The sequence below is a fragment of the Chondrus crispus genome, genomic scaffold (genome assembly GCF_000350225.1).
Source record: "Chondrus crispus Stackhouse genomic scaffold, scaffold_484, whole genome shotgun sequence".
NCBI lineage: Eukaryota > Rhodophyta > Florideophyceae > Gigartinales > Gigartinaceae > Chondrus > Chondrus crispus.
The window spans coordinates 18,533-34,049 of record NW_005179396.1 but is presented as its reverse complement, the minus strand read 5'-3'; the positions used below and the strand labels follow the sequence as shown (position 1 = coordinate 34,049).

The 15,517-nt window shown below is 53.9% G+C and overlaps 5 protein-coding genes; 2 read left to right on the top strand and 3 right to left on the bottom strand.

The window, feature by feature from the left end:
- Positions 1-9,775: 9,775 nt before the first annotated feature.
- Positions 9,776-11,584, top strand: CHC_T00000290001 (hypothetical protein). The gene has a single exon (XM_005719360.1). It carries the CDS (start codon positions 9,776-9,778, stop codon positions 11,582-11,584), a length of 1,809 nt encoding a protein of 602 aa, XP_005719417.1.
- Positions 11,585-11,595: 11 nt separating this feature from the next.
- On the bottom strand, positions 11,596-11,709 carry CHC_T00000289001 (hypothetical protein). The gene has a single exon (XM_005719359.1). It carries the CDS (start codon positions 11,707-11,709, stop codon positions 11,596-11,598), a length of 114 nt encoding a protein of 37 aa, XP_005719416.1.
- A 92-nt stretch (positions 11,710-11,801) lies between these two features.
- CHC_T00000288001 (hypothetical protein) lies at positions 11,802-13,265 on the bottom strand. The gene has a single exon (XM_005719358.1). It carries the CDS (start codon positions 13,263-13,265, stop codon positions 11,802-11,804), a length of 1,464 nt encoding a protein of 487 aa, XP_005719415.1.
- Positions 13,266-13,872: 607 nt separating this feature from the next.
- On the bottom strand, positions 13,873-14,073 carry CHC_T00000287001 (hypothetical protein). The gene has a single exon (XM_005719357.1). The coding sequence runs from the start codon at positions 14,071-14,073 to the stop codon at positions 13,873-13,875; it is 201 nt and encodes a 66-aa protein (XP_005719414.1).
- A 60-nt stretch (positions 14,074-14,133) lies between these two features.
- On the top strand, positions 14,134-15,479 carry CHC_T00000286001 (hypothetical protein). XM_005719356.1 is given in 2 exon segments: positions 14,134-15,219; positions 15,220-15,479. 1 exon segment carries the CDS (start codon positions 14,134-14,136, stop codon positions 15,217-15,219), a length of 1,086 nt encoding a protein of 361 aa, XP_005719413.1. The 3' UTR covers positions 15,220-15,479.
- The last annotated feature ends 38 nt before the right edge of the window (positions 15,480-15,517 follow it).

Sequence of the window (15,517 nt, the reverse complement as noted above, 5' to 3'; positions counted from 1 at the left end):
CGCGTTGAGTCTTCGCACGAGTAATCGCAAGCCTCGCGCCGGAAGACCCGGCGCAGGAGGAGGCTGACCCGCCGAAAGGACTACCCCACGCGGCGGTGGCCAAACGGCTCGGCACCCCAGTGCCTACCCGCTGGCGAGGGACGGAACCCAGCGCGTAAATACCGTTTGGGGGACGACCTCACCGGGGCTCCAGGGCACTGTAGGCCACGTGTTGCGCGAGCGGCATACACCGCCCGGCACGTGTGGCCGCTGGCCCATGGAGGCGGTTCAAGACGCCTCCGACCCCGGGGGGTGCCCAATCGGAGCTCGTCAACGCCCTGAAAAGGCCACCCGCCGCGGGGCGGTAAAATCCGGTCAAAATTGCCCACCGGATGGGGGTCCTCCACTGTCGCGGGGGTAACTGGAGGAACCACCCCGCGACCACTTCGGGCACCCACCGCGCGGAGTCTCACCGGCATGAGCCAGAGGGTAACCCGGCCGCCACGAGGACAACCGGCGAACAGGTGTGGGGAAGTGGCGCTGTAGTGGCGTCCGAGCCCTCGCCTACCGAGACGGCGGAGCCACGGCTGGGGGTGCCACGGGCCAGGAGGCGCCGGAGCCCCCGCCGAGCGGCAAGCCCCCGCCGCGGATGCGCGAGTGGTGCTTCACACGACCACGGCCCCGCGCCGGACCCGACCGGCGCGGAAGGGCTACAGTACCGAACGGGAAGGGCAGTGAAGAAGAGAAGGAAGAAGGACAGGAGGCGCGCAATTTACTGGAACGGACGGGACTTGGTCCCCGGAGGCGGTTCGCTACTCTCACCGCCTCCCCCGCTGGCATCACTCGCGACGCTGGCGTTTGGCAGAGGGTTCCGCCCCCCGCGCCGCCGCGCTGGCGGGATCAGTGTCGACGGTACCGTACGGTCTCTTCGCGGACACTTGCTCGCTCAAGACGGCGAGGTGGTCCTGTGCCGAACGGATCCGCGCCATCGTCTCACTGCGCAGGAGATCCTCGCCAGTGTCGCGCTGGCGGATGGCGAACTGCAAGCCGGCCACCCGCGCCCTGAGCTGGGTCGCCTCGACTAGCCAGGTGCGCGCAGACTCCAAAGCCGCCGCAAGGGTGGTCGGTGCAGGGACCCCCGCGTAGCCACACTCCGTCTGCAGAGCGCGCAGGGCGGCCTGCGCGTCCGGAACCAAGACGGGGGCTTCGTCTGCTGGCGCCTCACTCGGAGCCCCACCGGCCGCCATCGAGGGGGTCTGTGTCCCCGTCGCGGTCATTTCGCTGACGGGGAAACCGGCAGGGCCCGGCACCGATCCGGTAGCCACCGCAGGGAGGTTGCTCCCCGCAGGCTCGACAGAAGGAGCCTTGCGAGCGGCCCCCACCGGGGCGGGGTCCGTTACCGGCACTTCCGTTACCGGCACTTCCATGACCGGTGTGGCCGTGGCCGGCGCTGCCGCGATCACAGGCGGAGAACCCGCAGTGATCGCGTCTCTCATCGTGGGAGGCGTCGAGGGACCGACTGGAAGGCCCTCTCCAAGGGCAGGGTCCCCCCGCATCAGTAGGACCGACTCGGTTGACGCGGGCAGAGACCCGACGGACGGTCCGGCGGGGGTCCCGGCGGAAGCAACCGCGGCGCCCCACCCGTCACCGGAGGCGATGACCGCCCCGTACGACGGCGACCCGTGGTCGGGCAGGGGGTCGTACCAGTGGTCGGCCTCCGCCGACGTGCCATCCCAATGCCGCATCCGCAGGGAACAGCCGCGGGCCCAACTGTACCACACGAAGTCGCGGCGCTCCGGGAGGGACCAGTCCAACCGTTCGGAAAAATCGAGGATGGCCTCCGCGCCAACCGGGTCGAACGACGTCCCCTCGAGGATGGCGGCCACCCCGACCGAACGGATGAGCTGCAGAAGCCCCGCCGACAAACGGAAGAGAGAGCCTCGCTCGCCGGGCTCGTTCCCGGTCCGGCTCGCTAGGCGAGGGTCCGGGCACTTGGTGAAGAACGGGAGGCCGTCCCGTGCGGCGTGTAGGAAACACAGCAACGCCAAGACGGCCCACTCCGAGAGCAGGATGGCGTCGATCAGTCGACGCATCCCGGGCGTCGCTTCTCGCCCGAAGGAACCGTCCGGCATCCACCGCGCTGCGGCATAAGCCAGCACGCTGGGCGTGGGTACGCAGAGGTACTGCGGAGCTTCCAGATTGCTCCAACCGCTCGGTAGGGCTGGGTATAGCTGCCCCCTGGCCCCTGTGGGCACGGCGAAGAATTCCGTCGTATGCCACATGTGGAAGTAGGCATCGGCGCGGCGGCACCGCAGCCGGCTCTCCTTGGCGGAATTCTCGCCCCACTGCACACGGTTAGCCACGCTGTACCACCGGTCGAACGGGCGGGGGAATGCCACCAACTGCACGTGGGGCTTAGGATCCACGTCCCCGCCGAACCTCTCGAAGAGGTCGAACAACCGCGAATGGTACCGGTCCTCCCCCGCACAGCGGATGTACAGGAGATCCGAGCGGGAGTCCGCCATCACGCGGTGGGGCACGTGGACCCAGCGGGTCCTCCAAGCGGCCGCGCGGTTGTCTTGGCGGATTCGACCGCGAGGGGAGGGCGTACGGATACCCCGTCGCCTGGGGATGGCCCCAAACCGAGCGGCATCGGGGAAGGCCGTCGCGATGTACGCCTCGGCGGACATCGGCGGCTGCGCCTGTGAGGGGTTGCGACCGCCTCGGGGAATCTGGTGGTCTAACTCGGCCCCGGGTAGCAAACCCCGCACGGCACGCACACCCGTCCGGAGCCAGCTGGACGGCGGAGCCTCGGTCGCCGGGGGCGTGGCCGCGTACGGATCCGGCGGTACCGGGTGGTTATCCGCGCCGGCCGTCGCCTGCCCCGCGGCTACAGCCCAGTCGGGGGACCGTCTCAGTACGGTCGTCTCGCCGACGTGGGGAGCCGGGGCGGAGCGCAGAGGGCGCGGCAGGGGACCTTGGACGGCGGTAGGGCCGCGCGAGGGAAGGACCCCGGCGCCCGAAGCCCGCACCCGCGGAGCCGCGATGCTCGTCGCGTTTCGACCCCCGGGACCCGCCGCCAGCGCCGGGTGAAAGGTCGGTACCGGCGCGGCTGGCGCCGCAGGGGGCTGAGCCCGAGGGGGGCGACCCCGCTCGGATGATCGGTTATCCATGCGGGGGGAGGACGGTAGGAGGGGGCGAGATTTGGAAGTGGAGGTAATGGGGTGCGTGGTGTGAAGTGAGGTGGGAGAAAAGGAAAGCGTGAGGGGACCCATTGCCGCGCCAGGGGATCCGACGCGGTTAAATACCAAAAACTCCATGGGCTCCCCCATGGAGTTGGCCGCAGCCCGCCCGCGCCCCCGTGGTCGGCGCGGACTTCTCCGTACGGATGGAACACCCTGCCAGCCGGTCATGTCAACCCCCGGCCGCGACGAGGACGTGTCGCGAAGTAAGGAAGGGGGTCTGTGGTACAACTCCACACCGCGACCCCCGGTGGGAGATGAGAACCCCCGAGACGGGCGGTTACTACTGTAGTAATCGTGCACGCGCCCGCTGCGAGCACAGTAGTACCTCCACGGCGTACACGTGACACAACCGTTGGCGCCGGCCGTGGCCACGGGCACACGTGTGCGACCATCCGGTAAGTAATTAGCAATTAGTGGTTAATGGCACAAATTAGCCAATTTAGTACAGTAGCTGGTATACAGTATGTAACAGCTACTGTAGCGGGACAGGTGTCCTGGCGTCCCACTGAGGGGTTAAGACCAGGGGCACCTGCCCCGTTCCAGTAAACGGGGGCAGACTCGCCTCCCTTCCCTTTACGGCTTTTTGCTAACTCCGTCCGGTTTTACCTCTAAGTCTCAGGCTTCTAACCCGTGACCGGCCGTCCGGATCTAACACCACCGACCGGCTGCGCGTCGCCGGCCACGTGAGCCTTCCCTCTTTTCGAGTCCTTCCGTACGGTTTGCGCTCGCGTGGGTTACCCAGCGGCGCGCGCTCCCTTACCTCTAACCCCCCTCGTTCCGAGTGGTCGGGACGAAGGTAGTTATACCACAAGTTCCAAGGGTGCGGCATGGAACTCGCCAAGTGAGCATAGCAGTCCGGTAACTATTTTGGCAAATATAAACTATTGGGCCATTTGCGGATCTTGAGGTGACAGGTGCTGCTTTTGATGCCCCAGGGGAGGTGAAGTTCTAGCCCTGGGGGTGTTTTGGGGGCGACTACCCCAATTGAGGTGGCATTGAAGGGTGACGTTCCTCATTCATCCAATTCCGAGGGTGACGTCGCCCTAAGAAAACGACATGTTGAAACATGCCGATCTTTGTCTGTGTCTATAGGGCGACATTGGATCGTTTTCTGAGATTGATGTAATTTCAGTTGGAAATATAGGGTGACTTCATATGCGAAACACCGGCAACTTCTACCCACTCTATCTACATACAATTACATACAGTATTTTCCATACCACGGAAGCATGTTTACCTAGTGTTTTCATCCCCATAAAGCTGTCTCAGTGCACAATCAGTAACAGTATGCGTCTCAGAACGACAAAGAGAGCAAGTATACTTCCTCTTTGATGGCGCAGGTCCGTTCTCATACCAGCTCTTCTTACGTTTTCCCGCGTTTTTCACTGGCCTCCCACGAGGAGGAGGGATAGCTTTGGGAATTCTTAAGTTCTGACCAAAAGCTAGTAACCGTTTCGCTTGTTTGATAAGCATGCACTTGGAGACGCGGCCGCGGTGCACCATGCTAGAGGCAGGGTGAGCAAGGCGATGAAGAAGGCGGGTGAGGGCATTGCGGCGAGATGTGCGGCGGGGGGAGCTGGGAACGTAGACGCCGAAAAATGGCCGGTTCAGAAGGCAGAACGTACGCCGCGTGGCCGCGCGTCACCGTATGCCAGCCACTGTGGTGGGCGCTGGGCGGCCTCTATAGCCACACTATATTGTTTCAGTTTTGAGAGCGCTATATCCAGCGCGAAACCGTGCGTTGGCGTGCTTTTATAAGGGTGACATTAAAACAATCATGCGTTTGTAGGGCGACTTTTCTAACATTTAGGTCTCTGCCGAAATGCCACGATGGTATACGTTTTTATGGGGTGACATCCCCGAATATGAGTTTGTCGGAGGTGACTTTACGATCGTTTTTCTGTCACCCTAGAAAACGTGCATTGTCACCCATCAAAAGGACACCATGGACCAAAATCACCCTACTAGCAAAGCACTTTTTAGTAGTGTCGCCCTATCCCCTGAACTGTATTCGCCCCTGAATAGAGGCGAAAATATTAAACTGACAAGAGCTCATTGTTACCTTTCCGCCCAATCACATCTGACGTCAGATTTGGATTTCTCATGTCAAACCGGGCATATTGTCTGACGTTCCCGCCGAAAAAAAATTGACCACGTTCGACGCCTCTATTTTACAACCCCCCCACATATAAGAATAATACGAAACATGTGCGCCCGTCCCATCTGCTGCGGCGTAGCCCCGAGATGGATGCCTCCCTCTCCCAGACAGACTCCGAGAGTGAGAGTGCGTCTGGTCTCCATGATGAAACAGTTCTCATATTCTCACCCGGCACCGAACAGGAAGATGAAAACGTCAACAATTCGGACAATGAGGACGATATTCCAATTGCTCATTTGTTGCGTCGAACTACCTCACTGCCATCTTCCCTTCTCCCTCATCAATCCATTGAGACCCCCGCCCTATCATTCCCTACAGCCCTCCCCTCATTTCATCCTCTGCATCTCGACCCCGAACGGTGTACACCACGAGGGCGTCCAAACTACAATTACTTCCGAAACAGCGATGAGCACACTCCCCTGAAAGTTTTTAAGAAATTCGTGCCAACCTCAATCATGCAAACTATTGCGGACAATACAAATGCATATGCGAAAGGGAAGAAGGCGGGGAAGGGACGGAGACGGACAAATGCTACATGGCAGGATATCCAAATTTTCTTTGGCTTGGCGTTGTACATGGGGGTCTACAAGTGTCCGTGTATTGAAGACTATTGGGACAGAACAGGGAAGGGGCCGTCACACAGCATAATGGGTGCGATGAGTATGTTTCGCTTTCAACAACTGAAGAGATACATCCACCTTTGCCACCCCGACGCAGACAATGGGCAAGAATATTTTTTCTCAAAATTGGATCCGCTCTTGTCACATGTTCTCGATGCTTCGTCAAAGTTTTGGTTTCCGGGGTACCAGGTGAGTGTGGATGAAATAATGATAATGAACTACGGCCGCTGTTCGGAGACTGTACGAATCAGGAACAAGCCAATTGGGTCCGGTTTCAAAGTGTGGGCTCTGTGTGACAGTGGGTACATGTTCAACGCTTTCCCACACTCGAACAAGGACCGCTGGATACATTGCAAGGAATACAAAGGAACTCTTGGGCATTCCTCTGCCGTCGTGGCCAAGCTGTCAGAAAGGCTACCCCGCAACGTCCCGTTTTCGCGAACCAACGACGCCCAAATGTATGTCATCTACATGGACAACTTTTTTTCCACGCCGCAACTTTTCGCCCTCCTCCGTTCTCAACATATTGCCGCAGTTGGGACTGTGCGATCGAACGCCTCTGGCTTTCCAAAGTCCTTGGCATTGAGGGGGAAAAAGAATGTTAAACTACCTTGAAATACCATGGGAGCTGCGACCTGTGAGGATGGAAAAGTACTTGCCTTGACGTGGATCGACAATGGCGCGGGGCAAATGCTAACAACGAAGCATGAGGTAGGCCCCAACAAAACCGTGGAGCGGATGCGTAAGCGCCCACGGCTGACGTCCACAAACGGAAGAAGGATTCGCGATGTCTTTGGCAATGCACCCGTTAAGAAGATGAGGATACCAGCAGTAATCGATGACTACAATTTCCACATGGGCGGTGTGGACATTGCAGATCAATTACGTGCAGTGTACACAAGTCACATGCCCTCTCGTCGCGTATGGATGCCAATGTTCTTCTGGCTTTTGGATGTGAGCTCTACAAATGCGTACATTTTGTTACGAAGTTTTAATGGGAAGTGGAAAAACAAGCACAAAGAGTTTGTCAAAGAACTTTCATGGGCTTTGGTAAATGGGGGTCGTGGGAATGCAAGTAGCTCAAATAGAGGGAGAGTTCTTCGCAGGTCGGAAGCAAATGCTGTAGTGCAGGAGGCCGGCGTTTTGCGGGTACCTAACTCTGCCGAAAAGGGAGGCTATGTTACAAGTGTAGACGCCTTTTGCCGTTTAGAACTCAATCCAACCGAGCCACATTATCCTGTACGCGTCGCAAATAGCGACCGCCGGGACTGCTATTTCTGTCGTGTGCGACAGAAGTTGAACCCTGATGAGCACAAAGCTCGTCAGAAGTCAGCCTTCCGTTGCTCGACATGCGGTCTTTTTCTTTGCGTCGAGGAGGGACGGAACTGCTTCCTTGATTTTCATACTGTCATAACGGACAACAAAAGTGATTAAATGTGTCGGTGTATTCCAGGGTAGAAAGAGCCGTAGAACGCGATTCTAGCCTTGTTTTTAAATGGACAGCAACAGGAAAGGCGGTACAGATGAATTGAACGTGTTTTTGACAACTCATACGTAGCTTATGATAAATTATGGGTCGTGGTCCTCTGTGATGGGCCAGACCTTAACTGTATTGGCCCCTGTCTAGGGGCAAATTCAGTACAGTCGAGGGGACAAAAACCCCTACTGCATTGAAATCGCCCCACGTAGATTTCACTTTGGCCGGGTGTCGCCCCAAAATCTACACTTTGACCCTAAACTATTTTGGCAACGCCTGCTTCCCCTTTTTGCCGCACTTTGCCGAAACCGAGTCACCCAGATCCGCCCCCGCCACTTGCTAACCTTGGTAGCTCTGTGACTGGTTACAACCTGAGCGCCTTTTCTGTTTTTACCGCCATTCGAAAGCCCATTACTTTCGCTTGTCTGCCAAAAATCCAGGCTGTGCCATGCCATTACAACGTAATATGCTTTTCCATATCGATCGATAGCCGACCATCATCGCCATTCCGGAAAAGTGCGGCAAAAAGGGAAGCAGTAACGTTGTCCGTAGAATAACGCGTTGTTTTTTTCCATTTGCCCACAAACTCGCTGGACGTAAAGTAAACCCGAGTTTGAAAAATCCCACGAGTTTTGCGGACTGACCTCCAGCAAGGTACCTGCCCGCAACAAACGCAAGTCTGGTACATCGTTGTGCCGTCCGACGGATCACGTGCACCTGGGCGAATACTCGCTGAAGCGAATATTGTAGCTCGCCACAAGGATAGAATAGTTCTCAGTCGAAAGGGCGATGTGTTTCGTCTTCTTGACGGGCTGAGGGGGGCCGTTTAGAGAGGACCGCTCTTTAGAAGCTTCTACTTGTCTGTCTTCTGCGATTGCTTTAGCGGCATATGTGGCAGATCTCGTGGTGCTTCGATCCGTTGATGGACTCTGGGTAGATGAAGTGATAGGGGTGTGCATGACGCAAACCGGTACGAACCGTGCAGTATGAGACTCGTTTGTGCTGATGGGAGAGCGGAAACCACACTTCGTTTACCTTTAAGACGGGTCGATCCGGCACTGCCGTACAGTAATCAGGCGGATGTGAAAACTCGTGGAAAACTCACATGTCCCGAGTTTCCGGTATGCTGTGAGTTTTGCAAAACTCGTTGTCTGAAAATTTTGCAATCAGAAAATACGAGCAAACTCGCGGCCAAAACACGTGTTTTCGCGACTTTACGGACAACGTTACTAACGTTGTCCGTACGTCCGTAGTGCGTTGCCAAAATAGTTTATGTTTGCCAAATAGTTAACGGACTGTTAGAATAAAGAGTTTTTTTCGGGCCACGGCCATTATTTGAGGTTGCCAAATTAGTTTCCATGCGATTCAGACCTGTAAAAAGGGTTTATTTAAGTGACTTCATTCCCTTGAATGAACACATGATGTGATTTCGTTGCCGTTGTAAAGCTACTGTATATGCGCGCTTTATGTGTTCATTGAGCTTTAAAAAGTCAAAATCGGTGAAGGACTTGGTAAGATACGGCCTTTTCACCAGACATGCCTAGAAAAAAACGGACACTTGCCACATTTTATCATGAACTGTTAAATCCGACTTGTTTGCGAATGCTACAGTAGGTGAAAGAGTTGCACTTGTGGTTGGAAAATGAATGTCAGTTATGAGTTTACGTTAACAATCAACTGCACATACAGCGCAGAATGAGAAGGCAGTCATTGCTCAGGGGACAAGTCCGGGAAGCCCCGCGACAACTGTTTTTGCCAAATGATGCGGTACTTCGAAGTAGCGCCAGAAGCAGAAATCTGTTGACTAAATGTGATCGTGATCTTACCCGTTACGGTGGTCCATTGCGGCTTACCGTATTATACATTAGTGAAAAATCCTTTTTCTGTGGTAAATTTGCGTCACCCTATCACCCGAGCCTGCCTGCTTGTAGCGTAAACCCATACCGTACATGTGACGTTCGAGATTTGTAAGCAGTGTTCCTGCCACCTCTATTGCCGCCGCTGAGGTGTCGTTGAATAGAACGTGTGAGAAACAGACACCATCACAAACCAATGGCTCATCCGATAATCTTTCACTTGCCCAATGCGCTGAGCCCCTCTGGCATTTTTCCGAAACCCCGTCATTACGCTTAATTGGCCACTTTGTTGGTCACAGGAGACACCATGCCTAGTTCAGATACGTTTAGATACGCTATCGCCCTGCAGCACTGAATCCTCTTCCTCTTCATCACTCCCAACATCTGCTGCATCGAGTTCAAGCAACCCCCGGACCCCTCTCTAGAAGCAACTCGCCCTCATGGAGTCTCTCTTCATTGCGCCAGCCGTTCTTCCCGGTGGCCGCGACTGGAGCCACGCTTGCACGTCCGTCGGCGCTCATGCCTCGACCAACATTTCTGATACCGCCGCCGAAGCCACCGCTTCCCCGGCTTTGGACGCATTACGCTGCGATGCTACCCCCTTCTCCGGTCTCATTCAGGTCTTCTTTCTGCTTTGCGTCTACGGTGTTGTCCTGTTCAAAGCCTCTCAGCTAATCACAGAGGGATCCGAGCTTCTGCTTCTCGTCCCCTCTCTCCGCGGCATCGTCGGCTCCGTCGTCCTCCCCATTCTTGGTGCTGTCCCAGACGGCGCTATTGTCCTTTTCTCAGGCCTTGGCCCTGATGCTCAGGAAACGCTTCAAGTCGGGGTCGGAGCCCTGGCAGGATCCACCGCCATGCTCCTCACTATCCCTTGGTTTCTTACAACCTTCGCCGGCCGTGTCAACATTGTCAATGGTGTCGCAACATACCATCAGAAGCCGCACAAGCTCCACCCACCGGGAAATATGAGCTTGGACCGCACTGGTGTCCAGCCCCTGCCTATGGTTGGAATCTCGGGTCGTATCATGCTCGTCACGGCTACCTCCTTGCTTGTCATTCAAGCCGCAGCTATAAGCACTGGATCCTTCTTCGCCTCTGATCAGACCGCTTCTGCCACCAGAGCGGCAGCCAAGAGCGAAAAAATTCCAGCTATTATCTGTTTGGTCATTTGCTTAACCCTCTTCTTTTGGTACTTGCACTATCAGATAACGGCGCCGCAAGAAGAGATCGAGTATCGCGAGACCGTTGTCGACGAGCTCAAGCAAAAAGCTATCCGTCATGGCGAACTATCGCTATCTGCTGCCTTCAAGGAACTTTGGGACGTTGCAGTAGACGCTAATGAGTCCACGGGACTGATCGCAGAAGAGCGGAACAAGAAGCGACTTTCGTCCTTACTCAAAATTTTTTTCCATGAATACGACACGGATTGCAACAACAGGATTGACAAGCTTGAGCTTACAAACCTCATGCGTGATCTTGGTGAGAAGTGCACCCCGGAGGAAACTACTATGCTTTACACTAAAATGGATTCCAACGGAGACGGGAAAATCACCTTGAACGAGTTCGTCGCGGCAATGCCCGAATTCATCATGTCCAAGGCTGAATCTCGTGTAGATCCTGCTTCAAGTCCCGACCCCGTTGCTGTTCCGCAAGACACAGAGGCTCAAGGGGCCGCTCAGGCGGGATCTGAAGCGTCTCGAGCGGAATGTGAAGAAGAAGACGAAGAAGTTCCCCATGACCTTCGCGACAAAGATCCCGAAACTCAAATCAGAAACGTAATGCGCAGATCCTTTCTCATGTTGGCGCTCGGTACTACCCTGGTTTTGATCTTTTCCGATCCTGTAGTCACCGTCATGACCGATGTCGGGCAGCGCATTGGAGTGGCACCCTTTTACGTTTCCTTTGTCCTGGCCCCCCTCGCCAGCAACGCATCTGAAGTCCTCGCCGCGTACTCATACGCCGTGAAGAAGACACGTAAGACTGTTACGATATCGTTTTCTACCTTACTAGGAGCCGCAATTCTGAACAATACTTTCGTGTTGTCTATTTTCATGTTTTTGATAGTGGTGAAGGGGCTAGCATGGCAGTTTACTGCAGAAACTATTTCCATTCTTGTTGTCGAGGTCTTCGTGGGATGGATTAGTCAGAAAAAGGTCATGACCCTTCGGCATGGTATTCAAGTTCTCTTGATGTTCCCCGTCGCTATTGCAACTGTAGCGTTCTTAGAAAATGTAGTCGGGCTCGACTAGGACTAACTAGGTTAACCTTCTTCGTAAATCGAATAATTATTGCGCGCTGAGTCTCTGCAGTTGGTAAGGCCGCGGGGCAAGGATACAGAACTTGGGGTTTTGAGCTTTTGCTTCGCTATGGACATTCCACGGGCGTCGATCACGTCGCCTTCTTCAAACGCAAGTCACCTTGTTGGTGTAATCTGTTTCACTCTCATATCGTACATGATAAGACTTACTAAGATACCATACCTGAGTGCATCTCCTCTATTGTCCGTTGCAACAAGTTGACAGCGATCATCGTCTCCCGTACTTCTTCCTCACGATCCATCTGGTGGAAAGCGACATCCAAAATCAATCGGAAGCGAGAGAGGCCGACAAAGTTGCCGTGGCCAAAAAGTTGGAGGCAATATGATGTCACGACACGCCGTTCCAGTTTCCCGGCCTGCACGATCTGTAAAAACTTGGGATCTGGAAGCGCGGCATTCATGGCATAGAACTGATCACTAAATCTCTGGTCATCTAGCTCCATTTCATGAATGAGGAGAGGGAAAAACATTTGGAACGGCATGTTGGCTTCCGTTTCAGTCGGGGCCTTGTGTTCCGAAATGAGTGCTGCCGCTTTCATGTTGCAAAGGGTCAAGAAGGTGAGGTCTGGAATCCAAGGGTCAGCACGTAAATGTTCTGCAGCGCAATCCAGTATTGTCTGATCCCTCCCTTCACCAAGAGAGCCCCTGCGATTGAGTAGTCTCAGTACCAATTGAAACGCCAGGAAATCTCGAGAATAAGACGAAGCAACCAGCAACCCAACAGTCGCACAAGACGCTTCAACTCCAATATTCTTCCGAATGAATCCCAGCACGTCGCTGTCGATGTCATCCTCGCCATTCGGGGTGTCCAAAAACTTTGCCATTTTCCTCAAGGAGGTCAGTGACGGATTGACACGAGGGTTCACGGTAGTCAGAAAATCGTGATACACATTTGCAATAGCGATGCGTTTAGAGCCGGTTTGAGCTGCGGTAGCTTTTTGAACAAACTTGTCGACAATGCGAGCAACCATGCCTTCTTCTGAGGCTACCGCATTCGACAGACGCATTAGATCCGTTAGTATGGGATCCTCAGACCTTGCTTTCTTGCGGTCTGGGGTCACAAAAAATGCCTCTATACCAGGAGGGGTTGTTAGCTCGGTGATGCAGTCCAGCACCTTGTCAATCTCATGATCAAACGCGGACACTTCATGGGGCCATATCCTTTTCTTAATCGAAGTCGGTAAATCCGTATACGGAGACTCATCGAGTCCATTCTGAACAATCTGTGCCCAAATACGGCGGTCTACGTAGTGTAGACGCTCCAATACGGATATACCAATTGGTGAGAGCTCGGGAACTGTCAGAAAACTATAGCTCTTGTCTAATAAAGCCTGCAAAGCCTCTTGTTCCAGTGTTGCTATTTGTCGCTTCATGATGTCAACAAGGGCATTCTTCACCTCGTTGGCCATACGATTTGAGGAAATGCCTCCGAGCTTTAGCAGTGGCAGAACTGGAGAAATAGTCCTGCCATTGAGCGAATGGACTTCTCTGAAATCTTTGACGAACTTTTTGACCCCAACTTTGTCCGGTAAGACTTCTTCAAATGCCGCTTTCAGCTCATCTTTACCTGCGTACCCGATTAGTTTTTGTCCAGGATCTAAACAGTGATTCATCGTGAAGCTTTTCGAACTGCGCGAGCAGGGGCCGGTCGTTTGTGCCGTGTAGAATTTTAACTCCCCGGAAGCAGGTAGATAACCGTGAGAGTGAGCTCGTTCAGACTTGAAGACGAGATGTGCCGCTGTGGACAAATTAGCTCGCACTTCTTCGTGCGAAATGTTCTTGTCGTGAGCTGTGACACCTCAAAAGTGTCCCCTTCCGCTTCCTTTACCCCTCTTGAAGGCTTTGCCAAGCTTTTTGCCGCTACGCCTTCGTTAAGGACTCGTTGCAATAGCAAAATCTTGCGGTGCAAAATGGAAATGTGCGGGGGAATCGGGTTGATGTGAATATTTATGCACGGTGTTGGGGATCAATCGGGGTATGAGAGAAGTACCACGTGTCAACTCTTCATTGTACACGCCGACACTTGTGTGGAGACATGTGCGATCACAGCACTCTATGGACAGTGTTTTGAAAATGCCCGTCAAAAATGATATAAAAAACACTGTTTTTCAACTTTCTGGAGTTCAAAGCCAATTCAGATAGGAACTTGTTTAGCAAAGCACGCTCCATCTCCAAGATATCACTGTTTTGCTCCTATTCGCGGCCCAGTAGCCACGCTCTCTACCGTAGCAACAGTGAAAAGCGGCTATGCCGAAGAGTCAAGGCCTCCGTGTGTTTTGCTTTGAAAAGGATGGGCCAGTTGCGTAGAACACTAAGATCGCAACAAGTACCGCATTCTCGATCTTCCGACTGACTAGAGGGACTGTTGCGATAGTTTGGGGTTGCCAGAAGAGAAAACAACCTAGTTGCATGAACGAGCATTCTCCGTACACAAATTGAACTCCGTTGCAGCTGGCCACGTCATCAACCAGGAAAAGAGATATGCCTGGAGCTAAGCGAACGGCGAGCGGAAGCCTCCCCGACTGGAATGCATTCTGGCGAAGTTGGGGACGAGTCGCACGCAATGGGATCAGTGCAAACGGAAAGCGATACAGTCTCCCGCATGTATTGCAAGCGTGGGCCCTTGTTCTCGCTGTTTTGTATCTCATGCTTCTTTGGGCCAGCCGAAGTGCATCCGAAGATACTTTGGCGGCGATACTCTCGGAGGAGGTTGCCATGACAGACGCCGAGTTTTTCCAAAATCGTCATCTTATCTTTTGTGTCTCACCGGGTAGGTCTGGCTCCGCCTACCTCAGAAATGTGCTCAATGTTGCCGAAGGTATCATTGCTCGACATGAGCCGGAGCCGAAAATGAACGGACCTATACTTGAGCAGGTGATAATAGAGGGTAAGCGAGAGGACACGTTTCAGAAGCGCAGTGCATTAAAGCTATCGTCTATACGTGAAGCTCTCGAAGGGACGCCCCAAGACGTTGTATACGCTGAAACGAGTCACATGTTCGTCAAGACATTTGCAGATGTCATTTTGGACGAGATCGGAGACTTGGCAAAAATTTCAATTCTCTTCCTCCGACGACCCACCAAGGATACTGTGTGGAGCCAGCTGCAGCTTGGGTGGTTTTCAAAAGGTCATTCCGGGAAGAACCTTTGGTACTACAATCCAAATGATGTTCATAAGTCAGAGATGCAAATACCTCTTACTCTTAATGCCTCCGATGCCGTCGAGTCCTTGATAGGATACAACGCTGATATACAGCAGAGAGGTTCAGAATTGGGGCAGAAAATTAGAAGAATGCACAAGCAAAAGAAATGGCGTCATGTTCGCATGCGTGAGGTTCTGCTAATGGACATATCTGGAGCCTCAGTCGAATCCGGGACGCTCAAATTGTTAAGCAGTCTCGGTTTAAGGGTAGAAAGGAGCAAACTGGACATGCTCAGCGAGCAGGATACAAACGCAAGAGATGCAAAAAAAGAACGACGTCATGTAGAGACAACAAAAGATGATGTTGAGCATCATCTGGATGTGATGAAGCGCCAACATAGTTTTCTGCGAGAAGTCTTGTACTAGTTAGAAGTCAAGCTCAGTAGTAAGCTGATTCGCGAGACCTTGGTGCGCCCCAAACCGCTAGGCAGGTATCAACATTGGTCAGGGTGCATAGAAGACTCCAAAATAGCGCCTTCGTAACTCGGAGGGTTCAAACTCAACTGATCCTGAAGAATACGCAGGGTGCTTCTATACACTCTCTGGCGACAATACAAGAAGCAAACAATGTCACTCTTCTCAAAAGCAAGCCTGTAAAATAAAGAAGCTTAGCACAATACTGTATACATCGGTCTGTTCGGGTACGGACTAGCTCTTCACAATG